This window comes from Aethalodelphis obliquidens, unplaced genomic scaffold, assembly GCF_003676395.1.
Source record: "Aethalodelphis obliquidens isolate GAN/ISIS:26980383/991018 unplaced genomic scaffold, ASM367639v1 scaffold58, whole genome shotgun sequence".
NCBI lineage: Eukaryota > Metazoa > Chordata > Mammalia > Artiodactyla > Delphinidae > Aethalodelphis > Aethalodelphis obliquidens.
In genome coordinates, this window is record NW_020838002.1 from 8894301 (window position 1) to 8912549 (window position 18249).

At 36.5% G+C, this 18249-nt stretch overlaps 1 protein-coding gene across 2 annotated transcripts in view; it reads left to right on the plus strand.

Moving 5' to 3' along the window:
- MED13 (mediator complex subunit 13) overlaps positions 1 to 18249 on the plus strand; it is a 95232-nt gene that overhangs the window by 71224 nt on the left and 5759 nt on the right. For both annotated transcript variants that reach the window (XM_027087275.1, XM_027087274.1), the window contains exons 20-28: positions 851 to 1313; positions 2512 to 2731; positions 3389 to 3580; positions 4142 to 4365; positions 6380 to 6522; positions 12444 to 12602; positions 12721 to 12906; positions 14901 to 15049; positions 16724 to 16897. In XM_027087275.1, the coding sequence (XP_026943076.1) occupies positions 851 to 1313; positions 2512 to 2731; positions 3389 to 3580; positions 4142 to 4365; positions 6380 to 6522; positions 12444 to 12602; positions 12721 to 12906; positions 14901 to 15049; positions 16724 to 16897 (1910 nt within the window). The remainder of the gene's footprint in view (positions 1 to 850; positions 1314 to 2511; positions 2732 to 3388; positions 3581 to 4141; positions 4366 to 6379; positions 6523 to 12443; positions 12603 to 12720; positions 12907 to 14900; positions 15050 to 16723; positions 16898 to 18249) is intronic.

Consider the following 18249-nt stretch of genomic DNA (forward strand, 5'->3'; position numbering starts at 1 on the left):
CCAGCTTTTTGTAAATAATATTTTAATGCAACACAGCCATGCTCATTTATTTACAGATGTCTGTGGCTTCTTTTATGCTACAAGATCAGGGCTGAGTCGTTGTGACAGAGACTGTGTAACTTGGAAAGGCAAAAATATTTACTATCTGATCCTTTACAGAAAAAGTTTGTTGATCACTACGGTAGGGATCCCATCAAGTAGGAAGATTTGTGTTTTTATTTAAGTTTATTAAAATTAAGATTTTTGATTTGTTAATGGTTTAGAGGTAAAACAACTTGTAGTTCCCTCTACAACACAGAGAGACAGTTCTTTGTTGGAATTAAGAAATGACAGCTGTTGAAGAATTGCTTTTAACACCCTTGAATTAAATATCAATGGACTTAACTTTAGACTTAATCCAAAGAGACACAGAACCAAAACATTGAACCTCATTAGACATTCCTATAATTTGAACCCCATAACATTCCTCCATTTTATATTTAATTAGTTCCCAGTATAGTCACTATTCAACTTGTGACCTAGGAACTTGTTGAATGGTTTAATGAAAATTTGCTAGATACTGTTATTTTTATTTAATTAATTATGCCTTCAAAATAGAATTTTATTATATTTCATGGAAACCATTTCTTTATTTTGTATAAACTGGTTTATTTTTCAATTCCATTTAAAAATTTTTTTCACTTTGTAGGGGAAATAGAAAGCTAGTGTTTGCTACACTGTTAGCAGGCAAATTAGGGGGAGGGTAATGACCAAAAGAGTATAAACTAGAAATTATTATTCACATAGTAGATTAAATAAAGAACCAATCAGTGAAATAAAGAATTAAATATCCTGTTTTTATTGTCTTTAGGTCCTTACCTTGCTTCCCAGCCATTGGACAGCTCTCTACTTTCCCAACCAAATTTAGTTGCCCCTACAAGTCAGCCTTTGATTACTCCACCTCAGATGACAAGTACTGGAAATGCTAATATTCCATCTGCCACCCTAGCATCTACAGCAAGCAGCACTGTGACAATGACTTCAGGTGTTGCCATATCTTCTTCAGTTGCCACAGCTAACTCAACTTTGACCACAACCTCAGCTTCATCTTCATCATCCTCCAACTTGAATAGTGGAATGTCATCAAATAAACTACCTTCATTTCCACCCTTTGGCAGTATGAACAGTAGTGTTGCGGGATCCATGTCTACGCAAGCGAGTACAGTTCAGAATGGCCAGCTAGGAGGGCAACCACCATCAGCTCTACAAACAGCTGGGATTTCTGGAGAGTCGTCTTCGATTCCGAGTCAGCCACATCCTGATGTGTCTGAAAGGTATATTTAAATATACCAACCTTTGCAGAAGTATAAATATATGCTTCTTCTTGTCCAAATAACATAAAGAGCCTTTGGTCTTATCCTTGAAATTTTAGTTTTTATAATGTCGAATATTTAATCTGTAAAATTATAATGAAGACTCTTCATAAAGTCTTTATCATAGAATCTCAGGGTGGGAATGAAGACCTTAAAAACCATTTAGTCTAACTATCCTGTGATGTTTGAGTCTGTTCTGTGACGTAACTGTCAAGTAGACTTGCCTATGCAAATCACTCCAGTGATTTAGAAGTCACTATTGAATGACCCTGTTCAGTGGCATAAGAGTTGTACCAGAATTTGAATCTGTCGTTTACTGGCTATGTCACTTTAGGAAAGTTACCTAACGTTTTTGAGCATGTTTTCTTATCTGTAGAGTGGGAGCAATAGGATATAATGCATATTATGCTCTTTACAAAATGCTTCCACTTAAGTTATTTATAACAACAACAATGATGGTGACAGCTCTCTTTATTACTTTATGAAGAAGGCATTCCCTTTCGATTTATAGGTTAAGTTAGCCTAAGCTTGGTTATATCTTTCAGCTACCTGGATGCAGTTTTGCCCAAAGTTATACTTATATGTGATTAAAAGCAGACTCTTAATTACCCAGCTAGATCTTCCATTTTGAACATCTAAAAAGATTTGGAGTTTTAAAAAATCATATCACCATCAAAGAATGAAGCTTAATCACCATTGAAGTTATGAAGTATGAAATGAATATATATATTCTAAAAATGTAATAGAACATTGACTAAGTCTGGAGAATTGGTTTCTTTTTGGTCTAGCTCTGCCTCTAGCCAGCCTTGTGATCTTGGGCAGCTCATTTAACTTATTTTTGTCTTAGTTTTATCACTTAAGCACTAAGCTCTCTGACATTTCTAATGCTCTGTGGTTTTAAGAATTCTGTTTCTTCTTTTTAATGCAAGGCCTCTTAATGCCAAGGGTCTTTGTACACCATCAAATTGTGAACTTTTTGGTTCTCTTTGGAGAGAAAGCTGTCCCTCATTTTTAGAGAAGCTCTCAACACCACACGCCCCCCCCCCCCCCCAAAAAAAAAAGAAAGAAAAAAGGGTATTAAGAACCTGTTTTGATGCTATTCCGAGAAGGTACAGGAGAACTTTTTCTCTAACTGTCTTATTTCTACTTCAAATTTTAGCACAATGGATCGGGACAAAGTGGGCATTCCCACAGATGGTGATTCACATGCAATCACTTATCCACCTGCAATTGTTGTTTATATAATTGATCCTTTTACATATGAAAACAAAGATGAGAGCACTAATTCTTCTAATGTATGGACTTTGGGGTTACTTCGATGTTTTCTGGAAATGGTCCAGACTCTTCCTCCTCATGTTAAGAGCACTGTTTCTGTACAGGTGAGAATGATAAATGTTATAAGTTAATTTATTTAAAACGCTTGACGTTGATAGAAGTTTCAAAGTTACTATTCTGTATCCACATTGATTTTCTAAAGGCCAGGTTCTATTATATTGACTTTATATAAATAATATTATAATAGAAATCTTAGTTTATAAAAGGTAAACTTGCAGTGATACAACAGTAAGAGAATAAAAAGACCACATTAAGTATGTTAAATATCTCTCCCGTGTTACTTTTATAAACTAATTTTTAAATTCATAAGCTTAAATAGGAAAAGAATGGACTTATATAAACTAGAGTTCTAAATAAGAGGTTACAAACTAGAAGTAGAGAGAAATTAACCATATTAAGCTGTATGCAGAGAATTTGAATTATTCTTTATAGGCTACAACAGGACTATGGCAGTCAGTGGCAGTATTGATCAGTATAACTGCTATGTAGAAATGTTTAAAGATTTTTACATAGCTTATTAATAAAATTGAGTATTCATTAAAAATCTATATAATAGATAAGAAAATATTGTTCTTTAGATTATCATTTTAATTATGTTTTGTTTAAATTTTCTAATAAAATGTTTAGAGTTTTAGACTCACTGTTCTTTTTATTCTCTTGTGGAAAGTCTAACATTTGTAATGTTTGCCTGTAATTCTTAGATTGTTCCCTGTCAGTACCTGTTGCAACCTGTGAAGCATGAAGATAGACAAATCTATACCCAGCATTTAAAATCCCTGGCTTTTTCGGCCTTTACCCAGTGTCGGAGACCACTTCCAACATCAACCAATGTGAAAACATTGACTGGTTTTGGTCCAGGTTTAGCCATGGAAACTGCTCTTAAAAGTCCTGATGTAAGTATGTTTTCCATTACCAAAGTTATTGAAGGACTACATTTTATGATTTTATGCAAAACTAAGTGCAAGTCTCTGATTAGCTCTCATTTCCCAGTTATCTTATAATGGGTAGATATACTATATCTTTCTTTTATTTTTATTTTTTAATTAATTTATTTATTTTTGGCTGTGTTGGGTCTTCGTTGCTGCGCATGGGCTTTCCCTAGTTGCGGCGATTAGGGGCTACTCTTCGTTGCAGTGCGTGGGCTTCTCATTGCGGTGGCTCCTCTTGTTGCAGCTTACGGGCTCTAGGCCCATGGGCTTCAGTAGTTGTGGCATGCAGGCTCAGTAGTTGTGGCTCACAGGCTCTAGAGCACAGGCTCAGTAGTTGTGGCTCACGGGCTTAGTTGCTCTGTGGCATGTGGGATCTTCCTGGACCAGGGCTCAAACCCATGTCCCCTGCATTGGCAGGCGGATTCTTAACCACTGCGCAACCAGAGAAGTCCCTATCTTTATTTTCAATAAACAATTTTTTTGTGATTGTATAGTACCGTAGTAACTTAATTTTTTACTTTACAGAGACCAGAGTGTATTCGACTTTATACACCTCCTTTTATTCTGGCTCCAGTGAAGGATAAACAGACAGAGCTAGGAGAAACATTTGGAGAAGCTGGACAGAAATACAATGTTCTTTTCGTGGGCTACTGTTTATCACATGATCAAAGATGGATTCTTGCATCTTGCACAGATCTATATGGAGAACTTTTAGAAACTTGTATCATTAACATCGATGTCCCAAATAGGTACTTTTATTTCCTTAAGTGTATCATTGTATCATCCCTTGAAAAAAAATTCATACATGCACATTATGTTTCATTTTTAATGAATAGAAAATGGTTTGGAAGGTATATATATTAAAATATTAAGTCTTGGGATTGTGGGTGCTTTTCGTTTCTTTTGTAGTGAATATTTACATTGTATAATTTAATGGACTCAAAAATAATTTTGATTATCTCGGTTACATAGACAAAAGAGGTTAAAGCCCCTGTATTCTGTGTAATAAACCTTGAGGTAATGATTTTAGCCTAACAAATTTTGGAACATGGAACTAGAAAGCCATCTGCAAATTAAAATCTAGTAAGGCATCCTAGAACATTTACTTTTCTCATATACCATCTAAGATATAGTCCCTAATAAACTGAGTTAACTTTCTTTACTAAAAATTTTCCTCTTTAAATGTTGGAGTGTCTTCTGAAAATGGTGGTCTTCTTTTTAGAATTCTTCTTGATAGTAGTTAGGTATCATGAGCAGTTATTCATGAAGACTGTAACTAATAGGTCACAAAAGATGAGCCTCATTGAATTATCACTTAATAGACACTTGTAATAACATATTTCAAGGCTAGTGAACACTGCCTAAGAGAACCTGAAAAATCCATGAAGTAACTTTAATTTTCAGATTTGGTTCTGTTCTTTATTTTCTTCTTTATTATCTAAACGTTCTGTTCTTTTAATTTCAGAAATTGGTTATGTGCAAAAAAACTTAGTGATTATTTGGTTATAGTGGTGCTGAATATAGGAACATTAATCTGTGAAGGATGAGAAAGAGAATAGAGAAAGAATAATACCACCCTCCCAATAAAAAAATAGTGTATTGCCATTTTACTGAAAGTAGAAGTGAGATGATGGTTAAGAGGTCCAACTCTAGAGTCATAGAGATCTGGGTTCAAATCCCAGTCCTGCCACTTATTGGCTGTGTGATCTCGACAAAATTACTTTATCCGACTGAGCTGTAGCTTACTTCTCTGTAAAATTAGGAGGATAATTTTATCTGCCTTATAGGGTTGTTAAGATGAAATGAGGTATTACATGTAAATTGATTGGACATACTGCTTGGTACATAGGAAGTACTCAATAAATGGTAGCTACTGTTGCTCAGCCACAGAGCACTTAATGTTATGTACTTGCCTAATAAAGGACGTGCATGCAGAAAACAGCATTGTTTTGTTCTGGGAAGTGTGGGGAGGGGTTTGTTGGATATTCTTCAATTTAAAGTATGAAGCAAGGGACTTCCCTGGTGGCGCAACGGTTAAGAATTCCGCCTGCCAATGTAGGGGACATGGGTTCGAGCCCTGGTCTGGGAAGATTCCACATGCCACGGAGCAACTAAGCCCGTGTGCCACAGCTACTGAGCCTGCGAACCACAACTACTGGGCCCATGTGCCTAGAGCCCGTGCTCCACAACAAGAGAAGCCACCAAAATGAGAAGCCTGAGTGCCGCAATGAAGAGTAGCCCCTACTCGCCGCAACTAAAGGAAGCACGTGCGCAGCAACGAAGACCCGACACAGCCAAAAATAAATAAAAAAATAAATTTATTAAAAAAAAAATAAAGTATGAAGCAAGGGTTGGCAAACTCCAGGCCATAGGCCAAATCTGGCCACACTCATTTGTTTAATTATTGTCCATGGCTGCTTTAGTGCTGCAGCAGGTTGAATTCTTGCAGAAGAATCCTGATGGCCTGCAAAGCTTAAAATGTTGGCCCTTTAAAGAAAAAGTGTGCCAATCTCTGGTATAGAGCAGTGTTTCTGGTGAATTTTGGTGGTTCTTGGACAATTTTTAAGTATATATTTTAATATGTATTAAACAAAATACAAACTATCATGCCAAACCTGTGATTTTATATATATTCTTGCTTAGGACTTGTGTAAAAACTATCAAGCATTAAAATGAAGGGACCAGTTTTTCACAAATTTGAGCTCTTTCGAAATGTCATCATAGGAATTTTAGAAATATTTATGACTCTATTCCATACAACAGGGCTCGTCGGAAAAAAGGATCTGCCAGAAGATTTGGTCTACAGAAACTTTGGGAGTGGTGCTTAGGACTTGTACAGATGAGTTCATTGCCATGGAGAGTTGTAATTGGCCGTCTAGGAAGGATTGGTCATGGAGAATTAAAAGGTAAAATTGTGCTTTTATTATTTAATACTTAAATTTCTGTGTTTTTTTGAATTTTATTTTATTTTTTTATACAGCAGGTTCTTATTAGACATCAATTTTATACACATCAGTGTATACATGTTAATTCCAATTGCCCAATTCATCACACCACTATCCCCACCCCACCCCCCACCGCAGCTTTCCCCCCTTGGTGTCCATACGTTTGTTTTCTACATCTGTGTCTCAACTTCTGCCCTGCAAACCGGTTCATCTGTACCATTTTTCTAGGTTTCACATACATGTGTTAATATACGATATTTGTTTTTCTCTTTCTGACTTATTTCACTTTGTATGACAGTCTCTAGATCCACCCACGTCTCACCAAATGACCCAATTTCATTCCTTTTTATGGCTGAGTAATATTCCATTATATATATGTACCACATCTTCTTTATCCTTTCATCTGTTGATGGACATTTAGGTTGCTTCCATGACCTGGCTATTGTAAATAGTGCTGCAGTGAACATTGGGGTGCATGTGTCTTTGAATTATGGTTTTCTCTGGGTATATGCCCAGTAGTGGGATTGCTGGGTCATACGTTAATTCTATTTTTAGATTTTTAAGGAACCTCCGTACTGTTCTCCATAGTGGCTGTATCAATTTACATTCCCACCAACAGTGCAAGAGGGTTCCCTTTTCTCCATGCCCTCTCCAGCATTTGTTGTTTGTAGATTTTCTGATGATGCCTATTCTAACTGGTGTGAGGTGATACCTCATTGTGATTTTGATTTACATTTCTCTAATAATTAGTGATGTTGAGCACCTTTTCATGTGCTTCTTGGCCATCTGTATGTCTTTGGACAAATGTCTATGTAGGTCTTCTGCCCATTTTTGGATTGTGTTGTTTGTTTCTTTAATATTGAGCTGCATGAGCTGTTTATATATTTTGGAGATTAATCCTTTGTCCATTGATTCATTTGCAAATATTTTCTCCCATTCTGAGGCTTGTCTTTTCGTCTTGTTTATGGTTTCCTTTGCTGTGCAAAAGCTTTGAAGTTTCATTAGGTCCCATTTGTTTATTTTTGTTTTTATTTCCATTACTCTAGGAGGTGGAACAAAAAAGATCTTGCTGTGACTTATGTCAAAGAGTGTTCTTCCTATGTTGTCCTCTAAGAGTTTTATAGTGTCCAGTCTTACATCTAGGTCTCTAATCCATTTTGAGTTTATTTTTGTGTATGGTGTTAGGGAGTGTTCTAATTTCATTCTTTTACATGTAGCTGTCCAGTTTTCCCAGCACCACTATTGAACAGGTTGTCTTTGGTTGTCTTTTCTCCACTGTATATCCTTGCCTCCTTTGTCATAGATTAGTTGACCATAGGTGCATGGCTTTATCTCTGGGCTTTCTATCCTGTTCCATTGTTCTGTATTTCTGTTTTTGTGCCAGTACCGTATTATCTTGATTACTGTAGCTTTGTAGTATAGTCTGAAGTCAGGGAGTCTGATTCCTCCAGCTCCGTTTTTTTCCCTCAAGACTGCTTTGGCTATTCGGGGTCTTTTGTGTCTCCATACAGATTTTAAGATTTTTTTGTTCTAGTTCTGTAAAAAATGCCATTGGTAATTTGATAGGGATTGCACTGAATCTGTAGATTGCTTTGGGTAGTATAGTAATTTTCACAATATTGATTCTTCTAATCCAAGAACATGGTATATCTCTCCATCTCTTGGTATCATCTTTAATTTCTTTCATCAGTGTCTTATAGTTTTCTGCATACAGGTCTTTTGTCTCCCTAGGTAGGTTTATTCCTAAGTATTTTATTCTTTTTGTTGCAATGGTAAATGGGACTGTTTCCTTAATTTCTCTTTTCAGATTTTTCATCATTAGTGTATAGGAATGCAAGAGATTTCTGTGCATTAATTTTGTATCCTGCAACTTTACCAAATTCATTGATTAGCTCTGGTAGTTTTCTGGTGGCATTTTTAGGATTCTCTGTGTATAATATAGTGTCATCTGCAAAGAGTGACAGCTTTACTTCTTCTTTTCCAATTTGTATTCCTTTTATTTCTTTTTCTTCTCTGATTGCCATGGCTAGGACTTCCAAAACTATGTTGAATAATAGTGATGAGAGTGGACAATCCTTGTCTTGTTCCTGATCTTAGAGGAAATGCTTTCAGTTTTTCACCATTGAGAATGATGTTTGCTGTGGGTTTGTCATATATGGCCTTTATTATGTTGAGGTAGATTCCCTCTATGCCCACCTTCTGGAGAGTTTTTATCATAAATGAGTGTTGAATTTTGTCAAAAGCTTTTTCTGCATCTATTGAGATGATCATATGGTTTTTATTCTTCAGTTTGTTAGTATGGTGTATCACATTGATTTGCATATATTGAAGAATCCTTGCATCCCTGAGATAAATCCCACTTGATCATGGTGTATGATCCTTTTAATGTGTTGTTAGATTCTGTTTGCTAGTATTTTGTTGAGGATTTTTGCATCTGTATTCATCAGTGTTACTGGTCTATAATTTTCTTATTTTGTAGTATCTTTGTCTGCTGTTGGTATCAGGGTGATGGTTGCCTCTTAGAATGAGTTTGGGAGTGTTACTTCCTCTGCAATTTTTTGGAAGAGTTTGAGAAGGTTGGGTGTTAACTCTTCTCTAAATGTTTGATAGACTTCACCTGTGAAGTCATCTGGTCCTGGACTTTGTTTGTTGGAAGATTTTTAATCACAGTTTCATTACTTGTGATTGTTCTGTTCATATTTTCTATTTCTTCCTGGTTCAGTCTTGGGAAGTTATATCTTTCTAAGAAGTTGTCATTTCTTCCCGGTTGTCCATTTTATTGGCATAGAGTTGCTTGTAGTAGTCTCTTAGGATGTTTTGTATTTCTGCGGTGTCTGTTGTAGCTTCTCCTTTTTCATTTCTAATTTTATTGATTTGAGTCCTTTCCCTCTTTTTCTTGATGAGTCTGGCTAATGGTTTATCAATTTTGTTTATCTTCTCAAAGAACCAGCTTTTAGTTTTATTAATCTTTACTATAGTTTTCTTTGTTTCTATTTCATTTATTTCTGCTCTGATCTTTATGATTTCTTCCCTCTGCTAACTTTGGGTTTTTTTGTTTTTTTGTTTTTTTTAAAATAAATGTATTTATTTTTGGCTGCACTGGGTCTTCATTGCTGTGCACGGGCTTTCTCTAGTTGCAGTGAGCAGGGGCTACTCTTTGTGGTGGTGCAAGGGCTTCTCATTGCAGTGGCTTCTCATGTTACATAGCATGGGCTGTAGACATGCAGGCTTCAGTAGTTGTGGCTCACAGGCTCAGTAGTTATGGCACACAGACTTAGTTGCTCCGTGGCATGTGGGATCTTCCCGGACCAGGGCTTGAACCTCTCTTCCCTGCATTGGCAGGTGGATTCTTAACCACTGTGCCACCAGGGAAGTCCCTAACTTTGGGTTTTGTTTGTTCTTTTTTCTCTAGTTCCTTTAGGTGTAAGGTTAGATTGTTTGAGATTTTTCTTGTTTCTTGAGGTAGGCTTTATAGCCATAAACATCCCTCTTAGAACTGCTTTTGCTGCATCCCATAGGTTTTGGATTGTCGTGTTTTCATTGTCATTTGTCTCTAGGTATTTTTTGATTTCCTCTTTGATTTTTTCAGTGATCTCTTGGTTGTTTAGTAACGTATTGTTTAGCCTCCATGTGTTTGTGTTTTTTAGGCTTTTTGTCCCTGTAATTGATTTCTAATCTCATAGCATTGTGGTCAGAAAAGATGCTTGCTATGATTTCAATTTTCTTAAATTTACTGAGGCTTGATTTGTGACCCAATATGTGATCTATCCTGGAGAATGTTCTGTGCACCCTTGAGGAGAAAGTGTAATCTGCTGTTTTCAGATGGAATGTCCTATAAATATCAATTGAATCTATCTGGTCTGTTGTGTCATTTAAAGCTTCTGTTTCCTTATTTATTTTCATTTTGGATGATCTGTCCATTGGTGTAAGTGAGGTGTTAAAGTCCCCCACTGTTATTGTGTTACTGTCGATTTTCTCTTTTATAGCTGTTAGTAGTTGCCTTATGTATCGAGGTGCTCCTATGTTGGGTGCATGTATATTTATAATTGTTATATCTTCTTCTTGGATTGATCCCTTGATCATTATGTAGTGTCCTTCCTTGTCACATTCTTTATTTTAAAGTCTATTTTATCAGATATGAATATTGCTACTCCAGCTTTCTTTTGATTTCCATTTGCGTGGAATATCTTTTTCCATCCCCTCACTTTCAGTCTGTATGTGTCCCTAGGTCTGAAGTGGGTCTCTTGTAGGCAGCATATATATGGGTCTTGTTTTTGTATTCATTCATCAAGCCTGTGTCTTTTGGTTGGAGCATTTAATGCATTCACGTTTAAGTTAATTATCGATATGTATGTTCCCATGACCATTTTCTTAATTGTTATGGGTTTGTTTTTGTAGGTCCTTTTCTTCTCTTGTGTTTCCCACTTAAGTTCCTTTAGCATTTGTTGTAGAGCTGGCTTGGTGGTGCTGAATTCTCTTAGTTTTTGCTTGCCTGTAAAGCTTTTGATTTCTCCATCGAATCTGAATGAGATCCTTGCCGGGTAGAGTGATCTTGGTTGTAGGTTCTTCCCTTTCATCACTTTAAGTATATCATGCCACTCCCTTCTGGCTTGTAGAGTTTCTGCTAAGAAATCAGCGGTTAACCTTGTGGGAGTTCCCTGGTATGTTGTTTGTTGTTTTTCCCTTGCTGCTTTCAATAATTTTTCTTTGCCTTTAATTTTTGCCAGTTTGATTACTGTATGTCTTGGCGTGTTTCTCCTTGGGTTTATCCTGTATGGGACTCGCTGTGCTTCCTGGACTGTTTCCTTTCCCGTGTTAGGGAAGTTTTCCACTATAATGTCTTCAGATATTTTCTCGGGTCCTTTCTCTCTTCTCCTTCTGGGACCCTTATAAAGCGAATGTTGGCGCATTTAATGTTGTCCCAGAGGTCTCTTAGGCTGTCTTCATTTCTTTTCATTCTCTTTTCTTTATTCTGTTCTGCAGCAGTGAAGTCCACCATTCTGTCTTCCAGGTCCCTTATCCATTCTTCTGCCTCCGTTATTCTGCTATTGATTCCTTCTAGTGCAGTTTTCATTTCATTTATTTTATTGTTCTTCTCTGTTTGTTTGTTCTTTTAATTCTTCTAGGTCTTTGTGAAACATTTCTTGCATCTTCGTGATCTTTGCCCCCATTCTTTTTCTGAGGTCCTGGATCATCTTCACTATCATTATTCTGAATTCTTTTTCTGGAAGGCTGCCTATCTCCACTTCATTTAGTTGTTTTTCTGGGGTTTTATCTTGTTCCTTCATCTGGTACATAGCCCTCTGCCTTTTCATCTTGTCTGTCTTTCCGTGAATGTGGTTTTTGATCCACAGGCTGCAGGATTGTAGTTCTTCTTGCTTCTGCTGTTTGTAAGCCATACTTTGCAGGAGAATGGTTAATTTCTGTTTTATGTTAATTCATATACTATTCTGACCATATCTCGGAATAGGTACTGAATAAAATGCAAAGGTTATAAAAATCTAGTTTTTTGTTGTGTTTTTAAAGAGTAACCACATATGTCCAGTCCACAAATGGCTTAACTCAGATTTTAAAAGGACATATTGGAACTTTATATCAGTGTTATTACTACTATTCTTGTCATCTTCCATTTTTTCCCCCTTTCTGTTTAGTGTGCAACTCATCCTGTGTTCAGCAGGTCCTAATTGATATTAATGTACATTAAAGTTGGGATAAAGGATGTTGAGTAAAGTCAGCAATAAGAGTTTTTTGACTTAATGATGACTCTTGAAGAATACATTAATTTTAAAACCATTAGGTTTTAACTTTTTGTTCTATACAGTGTTAACAATGCTGTTACTTTAGATATTTTCTTTTTTTTTTTTTACTGTTGATACCCACAGATTGGAGCTGTTTGCTGAGTCGTCGAAACTTGCAGTCCCTAAGTAAAAGACTGAAAGACATGTGTAGAATGTGTGGTATATCTGCTGCAGACTCTCCCAGCATTCTCAGTGCTTGCTTGGTAGCAATGGAACCCCAAGGCTCTTTTGTTATTATGCCAGGTTAGCTATCTTTAGTTTATATCAGATTTAATTCTTTATGCACTTAAGTTTCTACGTATTTTGTAAAATCGATTTTTCATTTATTAAAAGAAAAAAATACCTTTCATTTTCTTTCCAGATTCTGTGTCAACTGGTTCTGTATTTGGAAGAAGCACCACTCTAAACATGCAGACGTCTCAGCTTAACACCCCACAGGATACATCATGTACTCATATACTTGTGTTTCCTACTTCTGCTTCTGTGCAAGTAGCTTCAGCTACTTATACCACTGAAAATTTGGACTTAGCTTTCAATCCCAACAATGGTAGGTGGATTGTTCTGTACAGGTTTGCAAATATAAAATAAATCTGGATGATTGTGGCTGATTATAGGGTGGATAATACCTCCCAAAACATCTGTGTCCTGTGAATGTTCCTGAAACCTGTGAATGTTACCTTATATTCCCTCTCCCCCACCTAAAAAAAAGACTTGCAGATCTGATTAAATTAAGGATCCTAAGATGGAGAGATTACCCTGGCTTATGCAGGTGGGCCCAAAATGCAATCTTACAGATTCTTATAAGAGGGAGATAGAGAGAAATTTGACTGTACACAAAAGAGGAGAAGGGCATGTGGTGGAAACAGAGGAAAGCAAAGTCAGAGAGAAATGACTATGCCGCTGACCTTGAAGATGGATCTAGATGCTGGAAAAGACACGGAAACTGATTTTCCCCTGGAGCCTCAAGGGAGAACATAGCCCTGCCAGTACCTTCATTTTGGCCTAATGACTAACACTTTGATTTCAACCCAATAAAACTGATTTTGGACTTCTCGCCCCCAGAACTGTAAGAGAATAATGTATGTTGTTTCACGTCAGCGAGTTTGTGGTAATTTGTTGAAGTGCAACAGGAAACAGCCATTCTTCTACCTTATTGATATCAGAACTAGTGCTATGAATTATCCCATAAATGTTTACTTATTTTAAAAGTCAACATGGATCATAAAATATTTGTACAGGTTTTTTTTTTTTTTTAAGATGATGTCGGGGGTAGGAGTTTATTAATTAATTTTTGCTGTGTTGGGTCTTCGTTTCTGTGCAAGGGCTTTCCCTAGTTGTGGCAAGTGGGGTCACTCTTCATCCCGGTGCATGGGCCTCTCACTATCACAGCCTCTCCTGTTGCAGAGCACAGGCTCCAGACGCGCAGGCTCAGTAGCTGTGGCTCACGGGCCCAGTCACTCCATGGCATGTGGGATCCTCCCGGACCAGGGCTCGAACCAGTGTCCCCTGCACTGGCAGGCGGATTCCCAACCACTGCGCCACCAGGGAAGTCCCAATGTACAGGTTTATGTATGTGCTGTTGAGTTACCTGTACATGAACTTTGCAGGTCATTTTATATTCTTTTGTGTTTTGATTTGCCAGAATAATATAGTAATTTGTAAGTTTTCTAGATGAACCTATTGATTGCATTTTAGAAGAAGAGAAAATAAGTGATATTCCATTGTTGCTCTGAGTGGTTACCTTAGAAAATGGCATCTCTCTAAAATCACAAGTATGGGTATTAATTATTCTCCTCTTTTAGTGTGTTATACAGTAACTTGAATATTTTAATAGTAAAGAATTTAGGAATTAGTCGGGAATGGTCTCATTTTAAATATGTTTTCATTTCCAGCATTTGTATTAGTTTCCTATTGCTATTTGTAACAAATTACCAGATAGTTCGTGGCTTAAAACAACACACACTGTCTTACAGTTCTGGAAGTCAGAAGTCCCAAACTCAGTCTTACTGGGCTATAAAGTCAAGGTGTCTGCAGGGTTGGTTCTTTCTAGAGGCCGTAAGGGAGAATCTGTTTGCTTGCCTTTGCCAGCTTCTAGAGACCACCTACATCTCTTTCTCATGGCCCGTTTTTCCATCTTCAGTGCCAGCAGTTTAGTATAGTCACATCTTCACTGACTCTTAATGGTACTGCCTCCCTCTTACTAGGACCCCTGTGATTACATTGGACCCACCTGGATAATCCAGAATAATCTCCCCATTTCAAGATCTTTAGCTTGATCACATCTGCAAAGTTCTTTATGGTAACATATTCACAGATTCCCGGGATAAGGATTTGGACATCTTTGGGGGGCCATTATTCAGACTACCACATGCTTATTTATGCACAGTTGATTATTTGGCTCCCAGCACAATAGTTGGCACATAGTAGACATTCGGTAGATGTTGATTAACTCATTTTGGTTAAAGTCCATTAACTCTCTCCTGTAAATGACCATAGGATATGAAAAATGGAGTATTTAATTTTTTTCTTCCTCCTGTATAGATGGAGCAGATGGAATGGGTATCTTTGATTTGCTAGACACAGGAGATGATCTTGACCCTGATATCATTAATATCCTTCCTGCATCTCCAACGGGATCTCCTGTTCATTCTCCAGGATCTCATTACCCCCATGGAGGTGATGCTGGCAAGGTAACCTTGTTATAAAAGTTCAGTTTATCTAAGTGTCATTCATTAACTTAGTAATGGATTATATCAATGAAATAGAACACTTTTTTTCCTTGAAAATTAGCCAGAGCATTACAGCAGTACATTCATGTACTTCTACCTTAGAGACATCAGTATGTTGAGTTGTACGTTATTAAGAGAGTCTCTAAGGTTCTGCTTTCTCGGACTTTGTATTTTCTAGACTACTTGGCATTAATCCTTTTATATTTATAGTTTTCCTGCTACTTCACCATAGCAGGATATAGGATTATATTATCTGAGAATCAGTATATTACCCTAAGAGCTGCCATTCGTATCAGGGCTGTGACAAGGAACATAAAGGAAATAATTTTCTAATAAGAACAGAAAAAACAGACTCTCACATGCGCCCCTCCCCCGCCCCCCTTATTTTTAGCAGCTATGGAAGCAGGCTGTCATGTCATTCTATTTGAACTCAAAACTAATTGGGCTTCATTTGAATAACATCATTATTTGAATGAAATTATATATAGTGGTTATTTGATTATTGTAATGTACATAAGTTTAAAATAAAGCATCTTTGTCCAACCTTACCTTCCTCCTTTTTCTTTTTTAACTGGAAAGAAATGAGATTACAGAAAAAAGAGAAAAAATATATAAGGAGAAGCATACCTCTTTACTAAAATCAGTTTTACCTTTTTTTTGGCTGCTCTGTGCAGCTTGCGAGATCTTAGTTCCCAGACCAGGATTGAACCCGCGCCCTCGTCAGTGAAAGTGTGGGGTCCTAATCACTGGACCTCCAGGGAATTCCCAGAAACCATTTTTGCTTTTAGCAAATTACCTTCCTTTCACATGTTGCAGCTTTCAAAAAGTGTAAGCAGCTTTTTATATTTTTTATTTTTGGCCACTCAGCTTGCAGGATCTTAGTTCCCCGACCAGGGATCAAACACGTGTACCCCTGCAGTGGAAGCATGGAGTCCTAACCACTGGACCGCCAGGGAGTTCCCTTAGCAGCTTTTTAATGTTACATTGTTGCTTTACCATAATTTGTTATATCATTCCCCAAACGTTGGACATTTAAGTCTTTTATTTTTTTCTGTTTTAGGTAATAATTGCAAAGAGCATTTCCATGTATATCATTTTTTTTCTTTTTATGTTTCCTTAAAATAAATACCAAAGAATGCATTGACTAATCTAAAGGATATGAGCATCACTTTAATAGTTGGCTCTTCATGTTGCCATATTTCTTTCCAAAACACTATTAACTGCATTTTATAGATAGTGCTAGATAAACAAAGCTAAATTTAGTCCACCTTTTGGATTGGGGTGTGATGGTCAGGAATTAGTTGAGGACGTATTAGGAAATAAGAAAGTTCATTGAGTATTTTGTATTTTTCAGTCAGATGCAAAGGTTTATATACACACACACTGAACACGGGCTTGACATAATAATACAAACTTGTTAAATACTTGGTATATTCATTTCCTCATGCAACTCTTAAAACTCATTATTTAATGCGAATTATGATATATAGCAATTGACTTTCTAAAATATCCTTCAGTATATTTTAAATTGAAGTAATAAAATAATGAGACTGATTGCCATAAACCATTCTGTATTTATAGCTAGTGCTAGCTATATCAAATGAACTAACACAGTTTTAATTTTGTCTTTTTAAGGGTCAGGGTACTGATCGGCTACTTTCAACAGAATCTCATGATGAAGTAACTAATATTCTTCAGCAACCATTGGCCCTTGGTTACTTTGTATCAACTGCCAAAGCGGGTCCGTTACCTGACTGGTTCTGGTCAGCATGTCCTCAAGCACAATATCAGTGTCCCCTTTTTCTTAAGGTATTGCTTTTTTTTTTTTTTTTTTTTTGCCAATTCCTAATTGACGGCTTAAGTCCTAAGAAACAGAGAAGTGGCGTTTTGAACTCTTGTAACTTTTGTCTGAGGTCTTAAATGCATTGCCATATACGACTCTCTAGACAAGATTACAGAGAGAATTATGAATCTAATTATGAAACAACTGTAATTCTTAAATTCATATTAAGTTTAAACCTTTAAATAACTTTAAATCGAATTTCTGGGACCCTTACTCTTAGTTATTTTCAGCTGCACGTATAGACGTTTAGAGCTGGGAGAAACCTTATATTACCCTTAATCTAACTTCTTCATTTTCTCAGTGAGCATATTAAAAGTTCAGGAAAACTCATTTGTCCAAAGTCATAAATTGGTAGTAGACTCAAGATTAAAACCCGGATCTTTTCATGATTATATAGTATTATTCTTTGAATTATGTCATTCTGCACTCCTATTATGCCTCATTTTGGGAATTAAAGGTTTCATAATCTTTGTAAAAATATTTGATATTTAGATCCATTTACTACCTCCTTAAAAAAGCTTTCTAGCTTTGTGTAAATTGCTGTTAAAACTATTGAGTGGTTTTCAAGTAATGAGATTCTCAGACCCACAGTGACTTATTTTATTGAAACAAATTCATTAGCAAGTGATATAACAAGGTTGAGATAAATCATAAAATGGTAAAACGAGACGTGAAAGCCCTATCTAGAGTTTGTTCCTGCTGCTACTACTCCTATTCCAAAATAACAAATTTAGATCTGATTTCACTTATGTAAACCCACCAGAAGTTGACTGATTTAGTCCATAAATCATGCTAACTTAACTACTTGCCAGCTGATTTTTATTTGTAGGGTAAAAATTGAATAGTATGCTTTAGTTTTTTAGGGTTATATTTTAGTGGTTACTTTAACCAATAGGCTTGTTGCTGTCTTTTAAGCCTGTTGCTATTAAATCTTGGTTCCCTTGGCTCACATACCATTGAGTCAGTGACATTTGTGATTAAGCAATGAATTGCTGTGGCACATTCATGAAGAATACAAGAGCTGTTGATCTGAATTGACTATTAGTGAGGTAATATAATTAGAGAGTGTTGGCCAAGGTAATAGTTCTAGCATATGACTTTTCTTCCTCTTCCAGTCTATTCTTTGTGCAATGGTCTATACAGATCTCATTACAAGAACATATTCCCAAGGGGGTTTCTGCATCATAGTAAACCTTGGAGTTTCTACAAAACAAAGTGTTCTTCGGTGCTTTCGGAAGTGCTACATGTGCTTTCTGCCCCCACCCCCCTTTTGTTGTTAGAATACACATTAAAAGCTCTGAAAAACAGCAGCAAATAA